At 38.3% G+C, this 16440-nt stretch overlaps 1 protein-coding gene across 12 annotated transcripts in view; it reads right to left on the bottom strand.

The window, feature by feature from the left end:
- Positions 1 to 16440, bottom strand: part of ANO5 (anoctamin 5) — a 93842-nt gene that overhangs the window by 18298 nt on the left and 59104 nt on the right. For 7 of the 12 annotated variants that reach the window (XM_086385605.1, XM_086385604.1, XM_086385607.1 and 4 more), the window contains 4 exons: positions 7361 to 7512; positions 5255 to 5329; positions 3246 to 3468; positions 1053 to 1222 (listed from right to left, as the gene is read on the bottom strand). In XM_086385605.1, coding sequence (XP_086241731.1) covers positions 1053 to 1222; positions 3246 to 3468; positions 5255 to 5329; positions 7361 to 7512 — 620 coding nt within the window. Of the gene's footprint in view, positions 1 to 1052; positions 1223 to 3245; positions 3857 to 5254; positions 5330 to 7360; positions 7513 to 16440 lie in introns of those variants that run through there. The other 5 variants (XR_015158078.1, XR_015158076.1, XR_015158077.1 and 2 more) reach the window with 3 other exon arrangements.

The raw sequence follows: 16440 nt of genomic DNA, 5'->3' as shown, positions 1-16440 counted from the left end.
AGGGATATTTAGGTCCAAGTTTCAAGCATGATCACAGTGGTGGTGGTGGTAATTTAGTCGCTAAGTCGTGTCCGACTCTTGAGACCCCATGGACTGTGCCTGCCAGGTTCCTCTGTCCATGGGGATTCTCTGGGCAAGAATACCGAAGTGGGTTGCCATTTCCTTCTCCAGGGGATCTGCCCCACCCAGGAATCAAACCCAGGTCTCCTGCATTGCAGGCAGATTCTTTACCGACAGAGCTACTAAGGGAAGCTGGTAGATTCAGCTGTGAAATACATTAAAACACACACACACACACACACACACGTTTCTGAGCCTTATTCTTAGAAAATTCCGAATCTTCCTATCTGTGTTAGGGCTGGCAGTTGTTATTTTCCTCATGTGATCTGGTTGCAAGCCAGATCTGGAAATCACTGAGCGGGTCTAATCCTACACCCGTGCGGGGAGCCCTTTCTGCTGTACCTCCAGGAAGTTACCATCCATCCTTCGCTGGGAGCCTTCAGGAATATAGAACTTACCTACTCCAGTTCATAGCTCATATTTTATATCAAACAATGGGTACAATACAACTGTCTTTCCCCAAATAAACTGGAGAGTCTATCAGATAGCAGGATTCTAAGACCAATATGCTCCATGGACAGAGTCAGTATCTCACACTTTTCTTGAAACTTGATAAAATTTGAGTAAGTGTGGGGCACACCAAAAGGTACTGGATTAACAGTGAGCTGCCGCTGCTGCTGCTAAGTCGCTTCAGTCGTGTCCGACTCTGTGCGACCCCAGAGATGGCAGCCCACCAGGCTCCCCCGTCCCTGGGATTCTCCAGGCAAGAACACTGGAGTGGGTTGCCATTTCCTTGTCCAGTGCATGAAAGTGAAAAGGGAATGTGAAGTCGCTCAGTCGTGTCTGACTCTGCAACCCTGTAGACGGCAGCCCACCAGGCTCCTCCGTCCATGGGATCCTCCAGGCAAGAGTACTGGAGTGGGGTGCCATTGCCCTCTTCGTAACAGTGACCTACTGAAGCTATAAATATTACCTCTCTAGAGAATTCTTACCTCTTCACTTCTCCACACACCAAACAAATATGTGTATTTTCCAGGATATCCCACAAATTTCCCTTTAAAGAAAGCTACGTAGAAGCAGGATGAATAATAATTTACAAACTGAAACAGGAACATTTTCAAGGTAAGACTGCTCTCATACTCCTGGTGAGTCCGAGGAATTTCTGATTTAAAAAAAAAACAAACAACAAAAACAAGGTTTAATAACACACCTTCCTGTTTCTTCTTAAAGTGTTTTACTCCCTGGGACAAGTGGATAGCTAGTCACATTACTCAGAGTCTACCGAAATGCTCCCCACTCAGTTCATAACTGACCAATATTAAGTAGCCATAGATGTATACTAAGCTTTCTAGGACCAGCATTGCATTAATCTCATCACCAGAGAAGCCTGGGAAGCCATCATTAGTATGTTTAGAGGGGTGAAATACTTGCCTAGGGACACACAGTCAGAATACAGAATTCAAACCCTTATCAAACTGAAGCACCTCCTGCTCATCTCTGTGATTCCCAGGATATCTGTGTGTGTGTGTGTGTCGCTCAGTCATGTCCGACTCTGCAACCCCATGGACTGTAGCCCACCAGGCTCCTTTGTCCAAGGGATTCTCCAGGCAAGAGTACTGGAGTGGGTTGCCATTTCTGTCTACATATCACTACATGATATCCTATAAATATTTCAGATCTCTCTTGTCTGTTTCCAATCCAGTTTAAACAAAGTAAATCATATAAAGGGCAGAGGGTGATTTCCACATTGAATTGTGCTTCCCTCTCATGAATTAAATGGGTTTATCAATTTTTAAAATAATGTCATGCAAACAGTGGCAGCGGTAGTACACATTTCCCCTCTCCTTCATTTAAAGTGGATGATCATGATCTATCACTTAATGAACTCCAAAGATAAGAAAATGTTAAGAGTCTCTTCACACCACAGGAGAACAGCATGAGCCGTGAAAGAGTAAGGGACCATGTTTTTCTGAGATGGTATCTTCCAAGGGTATGAGCTGATCCAGCCAAAACCATGACATGTTCAGCAACATGGAAATGGTAACACATATTCTAAAGACACAGATAACTCCTCCACTTTACTAAAATTTAGTTGCATTCCTACAAAATCTCTAATGTGAGTACAGGTGGTGAAAGCTAAGGTAATTTTAGGTGCTTGGGTTTTAGGTGCTTATACACACACACACACACACATGTATACACACATATATGTATACACACATATGTATACACACATATATGTATACACACATACACACACACACACTGTTGTGAACTCCAAATTTGAAAAGAATATTTAATGGCAGTGACTTCCCAGTGTTTACCCTGCTGCTGCTGCTAAGTCACTTCAGTCGTGTCCAACTCTGTGCGACCCCGTAGACAGCAGCCCACCAGGCTCCTATGTCCCTGGGGTTCTCCAGGCAAGAACACTGGAGTGGGCTGCTATTTCCTTCTCCAGTGTTTACCCTACTGCTGAGTAAATACTGTGCTGCCTTTTTTGTTACCATTGGTCCAAGGACAGTGCACAGATTTGGAGGAGAGGCAGAAGCTCTTGGAGAGTGCAGTCACAGGAGAAGCTGAGGCAGGAGCTAAGTCTCTGATCTCATCTCCGGCTTGCTGGGGGCAAGGGCAGGAAAACCCTGTGCTACTCTCCCCAACTGACCCTCCCATTCCACCTGGGACCTCTTCACCTTCCCTCATGGCTTTAGGAGAAATTTTCACAAGAACATAATCCAGGTCTTAAGAAATGGCAACTGAAAAGAAAAGCACTAACTTTTAGATTTATTCAGGAGGACTTGATTGATCTGCCTTTCTGACACAGGCTTTCAAAATTCAACACCTTCCAAAAGCCATATACAAGAAATAAAAATTATCTGTGTCTTGAGAAATGTGTGAGGATTTTATTTAGGCTTCAATTAATCCCATCAAGGAAGGATTAAGGCAAGAATACGCAAAGAAGATCTACAGAGGCCTAATTCCTTTTAGTTCTTCCTGCTTCCATTATAATAGGCCTGAATATAGCTGTTAGGGAATCCTGAAGTACCAGGCTATGTGTCTACCTGTAGAGCAAAACTGTCTTGAAATGTGCTTTGAAAAATGAACTCTCTGGGGGCTGATCCAGAATGAAGGTGTAACATTGGTAGGAATTCTTTTTTAGAGTCATACTAATGATTTGGCCAGCTTACCCATTTTTGTAATCCAGGCAGATATTTTTTCATAAAAGAAATTCAAGATCAAGATGACAATAAAGTTCAAGCACGATCCAGAGAGAGATGTGGTTATCTGGGGAGTGAGGAAACTTTTGACATGCTTTAAGGATGCTTCACTTTCCATGAAGCTAGCAAATGTAGCAAAGACTGACAGGCGGTATACAATCACAGCTACCATACACGCGACAACCAGAGCCATCTGGGGGAGGGAAACAAAAACCGGTCACTCTGGTCTCTGTATCTGTGTGACGCATACATAGCTGAAACACACTCTTCTCTTCAGCTCATATATTAAGTTTAGCAGATCTGACGTGGAGAGCAAGCCAACCAGTTCCTCTCACTACTGTTGTTGTTTAGTTGCTCAGTCATGTTCAGCTCTTGCGATCTCATAGATTGTAGCCCACCAGGCTCCTCTGTCCATAGGATTTCCCAGGCAAGAATACTGGGTTGCCATTTCCTTCTCCAGGGGATCTTCCTGACCCAGGGATCAAACCCACATCTCCTGCTTGGCAGGCGGATTCTTTACCGCTGAGCCACCAAGGAAGCCCCCTCTCACTGTAGATGGTATAAATGGCAGGAAATGAAAACTAGGAAAGTAAAAAGGTTAGAGATAAGGCATATGGTAGCAGCTGAGTAAGTAGAAAATAGAAAAGTACTCATTGCTTATCCTCTAAGTCCACCCTCTTGAACAAGTTGGAAAATTAGCCAGCAAGCCAGCATCTGACTGTGGCCTTACCTGTTTCTGGGTAGCCCTCTAAGATTTTTCCTTTTTTTGCATTTTTAAAAGATTATAAAGAAGAAGACAATTATGCGTAAGAGACTATTTGTGGCCCACAAAACCTATAATATATCCTTTACAGCAAATGTTTGGCAACCTCTGCTTTAGTTAAATATGTATTGTGAAGATTACATACTTCCTCAAGAAAAATATGTTTAAAAATTCAATTTTATTTCCCCTTACAATATTGCCATTAGCAATCTGATATGCCTGGTAGTTCAGATATTTGTATAGATCCAGTATAAATTTTATACCTTCCCATACTGCAAAATCACAAAGATCTTTATAACAATGATTGGAGAATTTTATTGTGAAAGTTGAGGAACTGAATAAAATTAAATGAGTACTAGAAATAAATGACAGTGATCTTACCACACTCTAGAATATTTTTCATTTAGTGTCCCCAATTGATTATAACCCCTTTTAATTCTATCATCTTTCCTAAAATGATTGTTATATCATCTAGGAAAATACACATTTAAATAGAAAAACCAAGCCTTTAATAAAAAAGGTTAAAGATTAAAAAAATTATGGGACAAAATGGAGTAGAGAGGTTAATCAATAGTCTACAATTGCCAATTATTTATACTTCAACAGGCTAACATCTCAGAGGGTAACTTTGTCTGTTTCCTAAAATTAAAGGTTAACTGTAAGAGGGCATAGATTTGGAAAGGGAAGGCAGGAAATAGATTATGAAGATGGAGGAAGCTATTAGGTAAAAGGCATGGAGAAAATCTGACTCCCTAACAATGGGATATACTAAATTAAATTCTTTAAGTAGAAGATGTAACATTTTCTTCCATTATTTTGGCAAGAGAATGAACCTTAATGGTATTGTATAGATACTCGAGATGGGTATAAAGACAAATTAATAATTTTTAAAAAAATTACCAAATAGCTCAAATTGTTTATTATACTGTTCTGATTTCAAGTTATCACCAAATTAACGAAGAACTGGGGGAGGAGGAGGAATAGGCTTTAATATAAAGCACCTTTCTCTCCCCACAACTCTTTTTCCAAGGTTTAATTATGACACATCCATGTAAATTACAGTTTATTTTATGTAAGTGCTCCATTCAAGATAAAAACAAAATACCCTGGAGGGGGAGGGAAGAGAGGGACGCGGGCCATTGCAGATGAAACTGTTGAAGTGACCCCAATATGATCTGAAATCAAATAGATGACAACGGTTTTAAAGAATGCTCACCCATAATGTCACTGTGACTCCCGATAAAATGTACCATGGAAGACGGCTACACAGAGGCAAGTAAGGTTCCATCTCCTGTAATTTTGAAGAAATCACAGCAAAATTAAAAATCTACCGTCAGAGTCGGGCTTCCAAGCCGTAGTCAAAACCACAAAGCCCAGTTCAAGGCGCTCGGAATCAGTGGATTCACCGTAGCTCGTGGGAAGCTGTATTCTAGTAGTGGGTCCTTATGTTTAGGTAGAAACCTTTAAGGCTCCTAGATGGAATGTTCTACAAATGATAAGACTTATAAGATATACATTATTTCCTGAGTGTTGAATTCTAGTGGTATTCAGGGCAACACAGACAGGAAAAACAAAGCCAAACCTGAAGGCTGCTGCTCAAGTGGATATGCTTTAATGACGCTAACATTTTCTAACTGAGTTAAACTGAATTGGGCAGGCTGCCCAAGAGCTCTACTGAACTTCAGGATGTGTGTGCATACATCTGATGATGTACATGTGTGTATCCAATGTTTGTGTGTTTGTATGTGTGTGCATATTTGTGTGTACACTTGTGTGGGTTTTCACGCATGCATGTGCATGTTCCTAACAGACTCAAATGTAAGAGGTTAGGTTGTGCTTTACGATTGAAGAAGCACTGCAATGAAGTTAAAAACAAAAACCTCATTTCCAAAACCATTAAAGCTAAGTGAAGTAGATGATTCACAGTGAACTAATACATATGTTTTTCTAACTGGTTTCAAATGTAAACATTTGAATACATCTTGGTTTCAATACATCTTGGTTTTAGGTCAATAGTTTTTGGCAAAGCCAACTGAACTGCTTTTATATTCTTTTCCTATCCCATGAAGTATGAACAGATATACATCAAATCATTATTAGGATAATATTTCTTTTAATATATTTCAATTAATTTCAAATTATTAATATATTTTCTGAGGTGATTTTTCTCTTCATTCATTTACTGAATTTTTTGTATTGTTTCAAAGCGATTTAATAAATCTTTAGTGAATGCCTGAACTGTGAGGATTTTGAGTGTTATACATAAGCATAGTGTCCTGAACAGAGTAGGGAACTGTACTGAAGAGATTTTAGAGGCTTTCTAGTCTCCTTTTAATATCATCAGGTAACATGGTGATTATAGAGTATGGCAAGGTAAGAACTCTAAGAATATGCAGCCAAGAGTTACAAAGTACCTTTCATTTTCACATGAAACAAAAATGAGATAACAAGAAGTCAAAAAACTCAATTAACAACATACAGCCAGTTTGCCAGTTATCCCCAAATCTAGACTTTCCTTTCTAGACACCGGTGCAATTATCTTCCCATTACAGTCAATTAGTATGGAACAGATGGATAAACTTTGGTCTAATAAAGCAATCAATCATAAGCTCATTACCTTAATACAATACCATTTTAATTTTCACACATTAACTTAGTATCATTTCCATATATGTGTGTGTGTTTCATATATATATATATACATATATACAAATTTATATATAAAGTCCACAACACATTATTTTCCATTTCATTTTATTTCACTTAGCACTAACACCAGGTATTTTATGTATGATGGCTTGGATCTGCTTCAAAATAATTGCAGGCGGCAAAAGCGGTAAAGAGCCCGCCTGCCAACGCAGGAGACACAGGAGACACAGGTTCAGTCCCTGAGTCGGGAAGATCGTCTGGTGGAGGGCATGGCAACCCACTCCAGTATTCTTGCCTGGAAAATCTCACGGACAGAGGAGCCTGGTGGGCTACAGTCCACAGGATCACACAGAGTTGGACGTGACTGAAGTGATTTAGCACACACTCACGCATGCTCACTCTAGTGGCGGGGGGGTGGGTGTGTAAAAGAAAAAAGTGCCCATGAATTAATAATCATTGAAGCTGGGTGATGACTCCGTCCTGGGACTCATTACTCTTTTCTACCTACTTTTTCATGTGTTCAAAATGCATATTAGAATCAAGTAAATAAGTTTATGTGATTTATATGTTGGAGAATATTCATATTTAACGGCAGATTAAAATACACATCATTGAGAGGCCACCCACAGTGTGTCCACTGAAATACACTGCCTATGTCAGTTTCCTAATATACCTGAGTCACTGCATTCAGTTTCCTTTTGGTACACATAGCTTCAAATTCAGGTCTTAGCTGGAGCTGCTGCTGCTCCTCTTCAAAGTCTACCAGGTCCCACTCATATTCCAGTCTGGCTTGTCGTCGCTTCCAAAACTCCAAAAACAATGTGACTATGGGCAAAGAAATATATAAAAACAAATGTAATAAGGAGATGGCACAATAAATGAATAAGAAGTCAGTACCCGGGTTTTCTTTCCTTTAGAAAAAACATTTTGGTTGTATGATGGTTATTCTGTTACTATTATGTTTGATGATAAAATTATAATACTATGAATTTTAGTATAATACTACAAAATAGTATTAAAATAACCCTATATATAAATACAAATTAGTTTCTTAGACAAACACAGAAAAACTTTTTTAGGCACACTATTCTCTTTCTGCATTCAGATAACTTGAAATAATATTTGAATGTGACATTTTACTATCACCTTGATTTTGTTTACATGTGTTTTACTGAAATCATTCAAGCAACAGTACCACTTTCTCAGGTTTAGGGAAATTTAAGAAAGATATAAGAGCCATTTCACAGCACAATATCTTTCTTTGTGCCTCTCCTCTGTCTACACCTGTTGGTCTGTCTCTCTCTGTATATGAAAGTGAAGTCGCTCAGTCGTGTCCGACTCTTTGCGACCCCATGGACTGTAGGTCACCAGGCTCCTCTGTCCATGGAATTTTCCAGGCAAGTGTAATGGAGTGGATTGCCATTTCCTTCTCCAGGGGATCTTCTTGACCCAGTGATCGAACCCGGGTCTCCGGCATTGCAGGCAGACACTTTACTGTCTGAGCTACCAGGGAAGCACCTGGTATATAATGTATATATTATACATATATACTATATCTGTATATATCTATATTATATATACTATATATGTATATATGTATATACTATATGTACATATACTACATACTATATATGTATAATATATAGTATTATATATAGTATAATATACAATATATATAGTTTTTTAAATAAACTATCACTTAAAGAATAATATATTTACAGAAAAGCACACAAACATGATCAGCACCCCCAGAAACTCTCCCTTAGCACCCTAAGGCATAGATGTAACTGGTAAAACACACACAAACACAGCAGTTTCTTTAACCATTTGTCTATCAATGGACATTTAGGCTCTTTCCACTCCACACCTTGGTTAATGTATTAATAGAGAGTGTTGCAGTGAATATAGGAATGCTAACATCTCTTTGACATCCTGATTTCAATTATTTTGGGTAAATACCCAGAACTGGGATTGCTGCATCACATGGCAGTTCTACTTTTAATTTTCCACACTGTTTTCCAGTTGTACCATTTAGCACTCCCATCCATAGTATATAGGACTTCATTATAATTCTCAACATCTCATTAACATGCCTTTTTTTTTATTTTGGTAACAGTCATCCTGACAGGTATGAGATACCATCTCATTGTGGTTTGATTTGCATTTCCCTGAGAACTAGACATTAAGTTTTGTTTTTTTTTTTCCTTCATGTTATCTGTTGGCCATTTGTATAACTTCTTTGGAGAAATGCCTATCCAAGTTCTTTGTCCATTTTTAAATCAGGTTATTCTTTTTTTTTCTTTCTTACTATTAAGCTATAAGAGTTCCTACCATTGAGCTACAAGAGTTCCTCATATATATTAGAGATTAACCCCCTATCAGAAACATGGTTTGCAAATATTTTCTGCCTTTCCCTGGGTTGCCTTTGAAATTTGTTGATTGTTATCTCTGCTGTTCAGAAGTGTTTTAGTTTGATGTACTCTGGCTTATTTTGTTTGTTTCTGTTGCCTGGACTTTGGTGTCATCTGCATGAAATCGTTTCCAAGTCCAATGTGATAAAGATTTTCCTTATGTTTTCTTCTAGGAGTTTTACACTTTCAGGTCTTACGTTTAAGTCTAATCCATTTTGAATTGACTTTTGTGGTGGTATAAGATGTGAATGAGGGGCTTTCCAGGTGGTGTTAGTGGTAAAGAACCTGCCTGCCAATGCAGAAGATGTAAGCAACATGGGTTCAGTGCCTGGGTCAGGAAGATCCACTGGAGGAGGTCATGGCAACCTGCTCCAGTATTCTTGCCTGGAGAATCCCATGGACAGAGGAGCCTGGCGGGCTACAGTCCATGAGGTCACAAAGAGTCTGACATGACTGAAGTGACTTGGCACGCACGCACACAAAACGCAAATGAAAAATGTTGTCTGTCACATCAGTAAACAAAGCACATTTCTGCCGTCAAGCCACCATAACCATCCAGATGATGAGCCTTGAGCAAACTCAGAATAGGAAAGAACAGAATACTGACTACTATAGAGTTAAGAAGTGAACCGAAGCAATGAGTGTGCATGCACAACTCAGTTGTCTGACTCTTTGCCACCCCATGGACTGTATGTAGCCCACCAGGGTCCTCTGTCCATGGAATTTTCCAGGTAAGAATACTGGAGTATGTTGCCATTTCCTTCTCCAGTGGATCTCCCCAACCCAGAAATCGAACCCACTTCTCTTATTTTTTTCTGCATTGGTAGGTGGGTTCTTTACCAGCTGAGTCACCAGACAAGAGAGCCAAGGTGCATGTCAAAGGAATGATTTCAGTGAATCCAAACTCTTGCATCTTCTTATATATAGAAAAGTACTAAATTCACTAATTTGATATATATTGCTTTCTTTAATTAACAGTAATCTATTGATGTACCGACTACCTGGTCTTTCTTGCAAAACTCCTTTTCACCTGGTTCCTCCCTTATCTCTTTGGAGCAGTCCCTCAGAGCTATCTGAGAGTCTGCCTCCCAGGCTTGAAGTCCTCAGAAAGTCTGCTAAATGAAAAATAATTCCCAACTTTTAGGTTGTGAATTTTTTTCAGCTGACAAAGATGAGGATCTAATGTCATTCTTTTGCATGTCAATATCCTGTTTTCCCAGCACCACTGGAAGACTATACTTTCTTCATTTTGCTTTCTTGGAAATCCTGTTGACAATTAGTTAACCATATACAAAGGGCTTTATTTCTGAACTCCATTCTGTTTCATTGGTCTGTATGTCCATCTTTATGTCAGTACCATACGGTTTTGACTGCTGTAGCAAACAAACAGTTTCTAACTGGTTTTCTGCCCAGAGCTAAATGCAGAAGCAGCAGACACAAACACCCATCTTCCAATATTTCCTTGAAAGAGATTAACTTGCAAACTTTAAAAGCTGATGCCTTAGGGTCCAACTTCTAAACAGCCTGCATCCAGGTGCTGACTAAGATCTTCCCATTTGGGACCCTGATGGGTCTTGTCACAGCCCCAAAGACTGGGAGCCACTGAGAACGAAGGAGGCAGCTTGGCCAATCACAGGCCCCACTTTTAAGGCTAGGAGAGGTAGTTATTTTACGTAATGCACAGAAATCAACACAAAGAGGCAAGCTAAATGAAAAAAACAGAGGAAGAGGTTCCAAGAAAAAGAACAAGACAAACAAACTTCAAAAAAAGACTTTAATGAAATGAAGACAAGTGATTTACTTGACAAAGAGTTCGAAATAAGGGTCATAAACATGCTTACTGAGGTACAGAGGACAATGCATGAATAAAGTGAGACTGTGAACAGAGACAGAAAATATAAGAAAGTAATAAAGAGAAATCAAGAGTATTATCAAGAGCATTAAACAGAGCTGAAGAACACAAGACTTTTATGGCAAAACTCAACAGGAGTGTTTGGCAGCTTACTAGATCAAACTGAGAAAGAATCAGCCAACTCCAAGAAAGGGAAGTAGAAGTCATCCAGTCAGAGGAGCAAAAATGAATTAAATAAAAATGGAAAATGATTTTTAAAAAGTGAAGTTAGCTTAAAGGATTTATGGGACAATGTCAGGCAGATAAGCGTTTGCATTAGAGGAGGTCCCAGAAAGAGAAGAGCGAGAGAGAGAACATATTCAAATAATGGGTAAAAACTTCTCTTAACATAGGGGGAAAAAAACAAATATCAGATCTAGGAAACCCACTGAGTTCCAAAAAAAGATGGAAACAAAGAGAAACACACTGAGACACATTATAATTAAAACGTCACAAGTTAAAGACAAAGAGAGAATTTTATAAGCAGGAAGAGAAAACCAAGTTATGTACAAGGCAACACTTACAAGACTTTTAGCAGGCCAGAAGGGAGCAGCACATAGTTGAAATACTGGGAAAAAACAAAACAAAACCTGAGGATCAAGAATACTCTACCTAGAAAGTTTTCCAGACAAGTAAAAGTGGAAAGTTTATCACGACTAGAGTGGCTTTTGAAGAAATGTTAAAGGGACCTCTTTAAACTAAAATGAAAATGTATGAAAGTATAAATGTCACTGGTAAAGGTAGATATCCAGTTAAATTTAAAATACTCTAATGTTATAATGGTGGTGGATAAATCACTTGGAAATCTATTATGAAGGTTAAAAAGCAAAAGTAGTAAAAATAACTCTACAACAAAATTGTGTAACTATAATAATTGGTTATATACAATATAATAATTGGTAAAGGATACACTAAGAAGATGTAAACTGCAACATCAAAACATAAAACAGGGCAGAAAGTAAAATTATAGAGCTTTATATGTATTTAAAATTAATTTGTCTTAGCTTGCAATAGAATGATATAATTACAAGATGTTTTACCCCTTTGTAATCACACAGCAAAAACCCATAAAAGACATGCAAAAGATAAAGGAATCTGAGCATAACATTACAGACAATTATCACACCCCCAAAGAAGGAGGCAACAGAGGAAGAAAGGAACAAAGCAATTACAAAACAATTAACAAAACTGTTGCTGCAGAACTCAACTCCACCATTCTCCAGTTATTTGGCATTTGAAGCAAACTGGAAAGGTGAAAAAGTTCTATAAGTGGGTGCCTCATGAGCTGACCACAAATCAAAAAAATTGCCATTTTGAAGTGTCATCTTCTCTTGTCCTATGCAACAATAATGAACCATTTCTTGATCAGATGGTGACATGTGAAAAAAAGTGAATTTTGTACAATTCAGTGACTGGTCTGAGAAGAAGTGCCAAAGCATTTCCCGAAGCCAAGCCTGCACCAAAAAAAAGGTCACGGTCACTGTTTGGTGGTCTGCTGCCCATCTGATCCACTACAGCTTTCTGAATCCCAGAGAAACCATTGTATCTGAGAATTATGCTCAGCACATCGATGAGACGCACCAAAAACTACACTTGCAGCCAGTATTGGTCAACAGAAAAAGGCCAATTCTTCTCTATGACAATGCTTGACTGAATGTGACACAATTAACACTTCAAAAGTTGAACACATAGGGCTATGAAGTCTCATCTGCCATATTCACCTGACCTCTCGCCAACCGACTACCACTTCTTCAAGCATCTCAACAACTTTTTGCAGGCAAAATGCTTCCATAACCAGCAGGCAGTAGAAAATGCTTTCCAAGAGTTCATCAAAATCTGAAGCATGAATTTTTACACTACAGGAATAAACAGTCTTATTTCTTGTTGGCAAAATGTGTTGACTGTAATGGTTCCTATTTGATTAATAAAGATGTGTTTGAACCTAGTTATAATGATTTAAAATTCACTGTCCAAAATTGCCATTACTTTTTCACTAAATTACTTTTACTGTTAAGCTAAAAGGACTGAACAGGCACTTACAGTGCATTCCATCCAACAGTAGCAGGATAAATATTCTTCTAAGAAGGCAATGGCACCCCACTCCAATACTCTTGCCTGGAAAATCCCATGGACGGAGGAGCCTGGTGGGCTGCAGTCCATGGGGTCGCTAAGAGCCGGACACAACTGAGCGACTTCACTTTCACTTTTCACTTTCATGCATTGGAGAAGGAAATGGCAAGCCACTCCAGTGTTCTTGCCTGGAGAATCCCAGGGACGGGGGAGCCTGGTGGGCTGCCATCTATGTCGGACACGACTGAAGCAACTTAGCCGCAAGTGCACATGGAATGTTCTCCAGAAAAGGTCATATATTGCCATCACAAAACAAGTCAATAAATTTCAAAAGTTTGAAATAATATCAAGTATCTTTTCTGACCATAATGGTCTAAAACTAGAATTATATGAAAAATAAAAACTGGAAAATTCACAAATATATGGAGAATAAAGGGCATGCTACTGAACAAACAATGGGCCTTAGGAAAATGAAAAGAGAAATCAACAAATATCTTGAGACAAATTAAACTAGACATACAATATACAAAAACTTATGGGATACACCAGAGGCAGTTCTAGGAGAGAAGTTCAGAGGCATAAATGTCTTCATTAAGAAACAAGAAAAAGCTAAAATAAACAAGCCAACTTTAGACCTTAAGGAACTAGAAAAAGAAGAACAAGCAAAGGTAGTTGAAGTAAGGAAATAACAAAGACCACTAGAGTGTAAATAAACAAAATAGGGACAAAAGACAACAGGAAAGATCAATAAAAAGATAAATAAAATAAAAACCTTTAGCCATAATTACCAAGAAAAAAGAAAGATAAGGTTCAAATAAATAAAATTAGAAATTAAATAGGGGACACGCCCCTGAGGCAGTTGGTGATGCCTCACCGGCTTGATGGACATGAGCCTGAGCAAGCTCCGGGAGTTGGTGACAGACAGGGAAGCCTGGCGTCCTGCAGTTCATGGGGTCTCAAAGAGTCAGACAAGACTGAGCGACTGAACTGAACTGATGCACCTGGTATGACAGAAATACTAAGGATCGTAACAGACTACTATGAACAATTATATGGCAACAAAGTGGATATCCTAGAAGAAATGGATAAAGTCCTAGAAACATACAACCTACTGAAACCGAATCATGAACAAACAGAAAATATTAAGGATATCAAATCAGTAATCAAAAACTTCCCCACAAATGGAAGTCCAGGCCTCAAAGCTTTAAAGGTGAATTCTATAATGCAGGTAAAGAGGAAATAATCCTTCTCAAATTCTTCCACAATCTAGAAGGGGAAAGAAACCTTCCAAACTCATTTTATGAGGCATCATTACCCTTACACCAAAGTCAAACAAAGACAATACAAGTAAAGAAAATTACACTTGATGAATGTAGATACAAAGAGCCTTAACAAAACAGTAGCAAATCAAATTCAGCAATATATTAAAAGAATCATACACCATGATCAAATAAGATTTATTCCAGGGATATAAGGATAGTTCAGTACCCATAAATCGATCAACACGGTATATCATACTAACAAAATAAATGATTTTGAAAAAAACCCATCTCAACAAATGAAGAAACAGAATTTAACAGAATTCAACATCCATTATGATAAAAACTCTCAAAATATGGGTATAAATACAATCTATTTCAATATAAGGCTATACATGACAGGTCCACAGTTACCATCATAGTCAATGGTGAAAAGCTGAAAACTTCCTTTATCATCAAGGATAAGACAAAAACTCCCATTCGTGCCACTTCTATTCAACTGAGCACTGGAAGTCTAGCCAGAGCAATTACTCAAGAAAAACAAACAAACAAACACATAAATTAGAAAGAAAAAAGGAAAGAAGTAAAACTGTCTCTATTTTCGTACAACATTAAGTTACAAAAAAATCCTAGTGTCTCCACCAAAAAACTGTTAGAATAAATAAATTTAGCCATGTTCCAGGAAATAAATAAATATATTAAAAACAGTTGTGTTTCTATACACTACTATCAGAAAGAGGAATTAAGAAAACAATCCCATTTGTAATAACATCAAAAAGAACATAATAGCCAGGGAGAAATGGAACCAAGGAAGTGAAAGATATGTACACTATATAATATAAGACATTGATGAAAGAAATTGAAGATAGAAACAAATGGAAAGATAGTCCATGCTCATAGATTGGAGGAATTAATATAAAAATGTCCATACTGCCCAAGTGATCTCCAGATTTAATGCAATTCCTACCAAAATTCCAATGCTATTTTTAACAGAAATAGAGAAAACAATGCTAAAATTTGTATAGGGCCACAAAAGACTTCAAATGGACAAAGCAATCTTGAGAAAGAACAAAGCTCTAGGCAATATATTCCTGATCTCAATATTACAAAGCTAATCAAAATAGTATGGTACAATTGGCATGTCATAAAAAGAAACACACAGACCTAGAGAACACAATCAAGAGCTCAAAAATAATTCCATGTATTATGGTCAATTAATATTTGGCATAGGGCCCGAGAATATTCAATGAGGAAAGAATAGTTTCTTCTATAAATGGTTTTGGGAAAATTGGATATTTGTTTGCAGGACAAAACTGAAGAAAAGGGAACCATTGTGCAGGAACATAAATTGGCATAGAGCCATTATGGAAAACAGTATGAACGTGACTTAAACATTAAAAATGTAACTATAATGTGATGAAGCAATTCCACTGTTAGGCATATATCCAAAGAAAACAAAATCAGTATTGTGAAGCTATCTTCACCCCCACATTCACCGCAGCTGCTGGGTGTTCCACGTATGGTTGCTCATCTGTTTGTTATGACATGTAAGGTCAGTGTTGGTGTACAAGTTCTCTCAGTGGAAAGAATTGAAAAGTATTACATCTGTTGTAATTTGTATATATACCTGTCATGCATTTCTGATTCTAAAAGAATGACAGAGGCAGGATCTGTCTGGCACATGATGAAGAGATGTCCACTCACTAACTTAACCAAAGGAGGGTGGAGAATTGTGGGGGAGACCTCACTGTCCCGTTTTCTCTTTGAATCTGCACTTTTCTCTTCAGACAAGCAGTCAAGCAGAAGTGACAGAAACCCATAACCCTCTCTGAGACACACACGCCCTCACAAATGTAGGTGTCCTTTTGACTGAATCAAGTTACCCTGCTCCTTTGGCCAGTTTTTAAATGCACATACTTGTGCTTTGTTAAAGACTGTTTGTTAAACTGGGGAGAAAAAAGTCTACCTTTTCCAGAGTCCCCCAATGTCTTAGAAGTCTTTAGGCCTCTTCTTGACAAGTTACTCTTACAGAAAATACTTTACTCACTGACAATGGGAGAAACTTCATGACACTTCTACTTCCCATGGGATACAAAAGAGAAGAGATACTGGGATTATTTCC

This window comes from Bos grunniens, chromosome 29, assembly GCF_055505025.1.
Source record: "Bos grunniens cultivar Pamir isolate PY7600 chromosome 29, Bosgru_T2T1.0, whole genome shotgun sequence".
NCBI lineage: Eukaryota > Metazoa > Chordata > Mammalia > Artiodactyla > Bovidae > Bos > Bos grunniens.
This window is presented reverse-complemented; position numbering and strand designations above follow the sequence as displayed.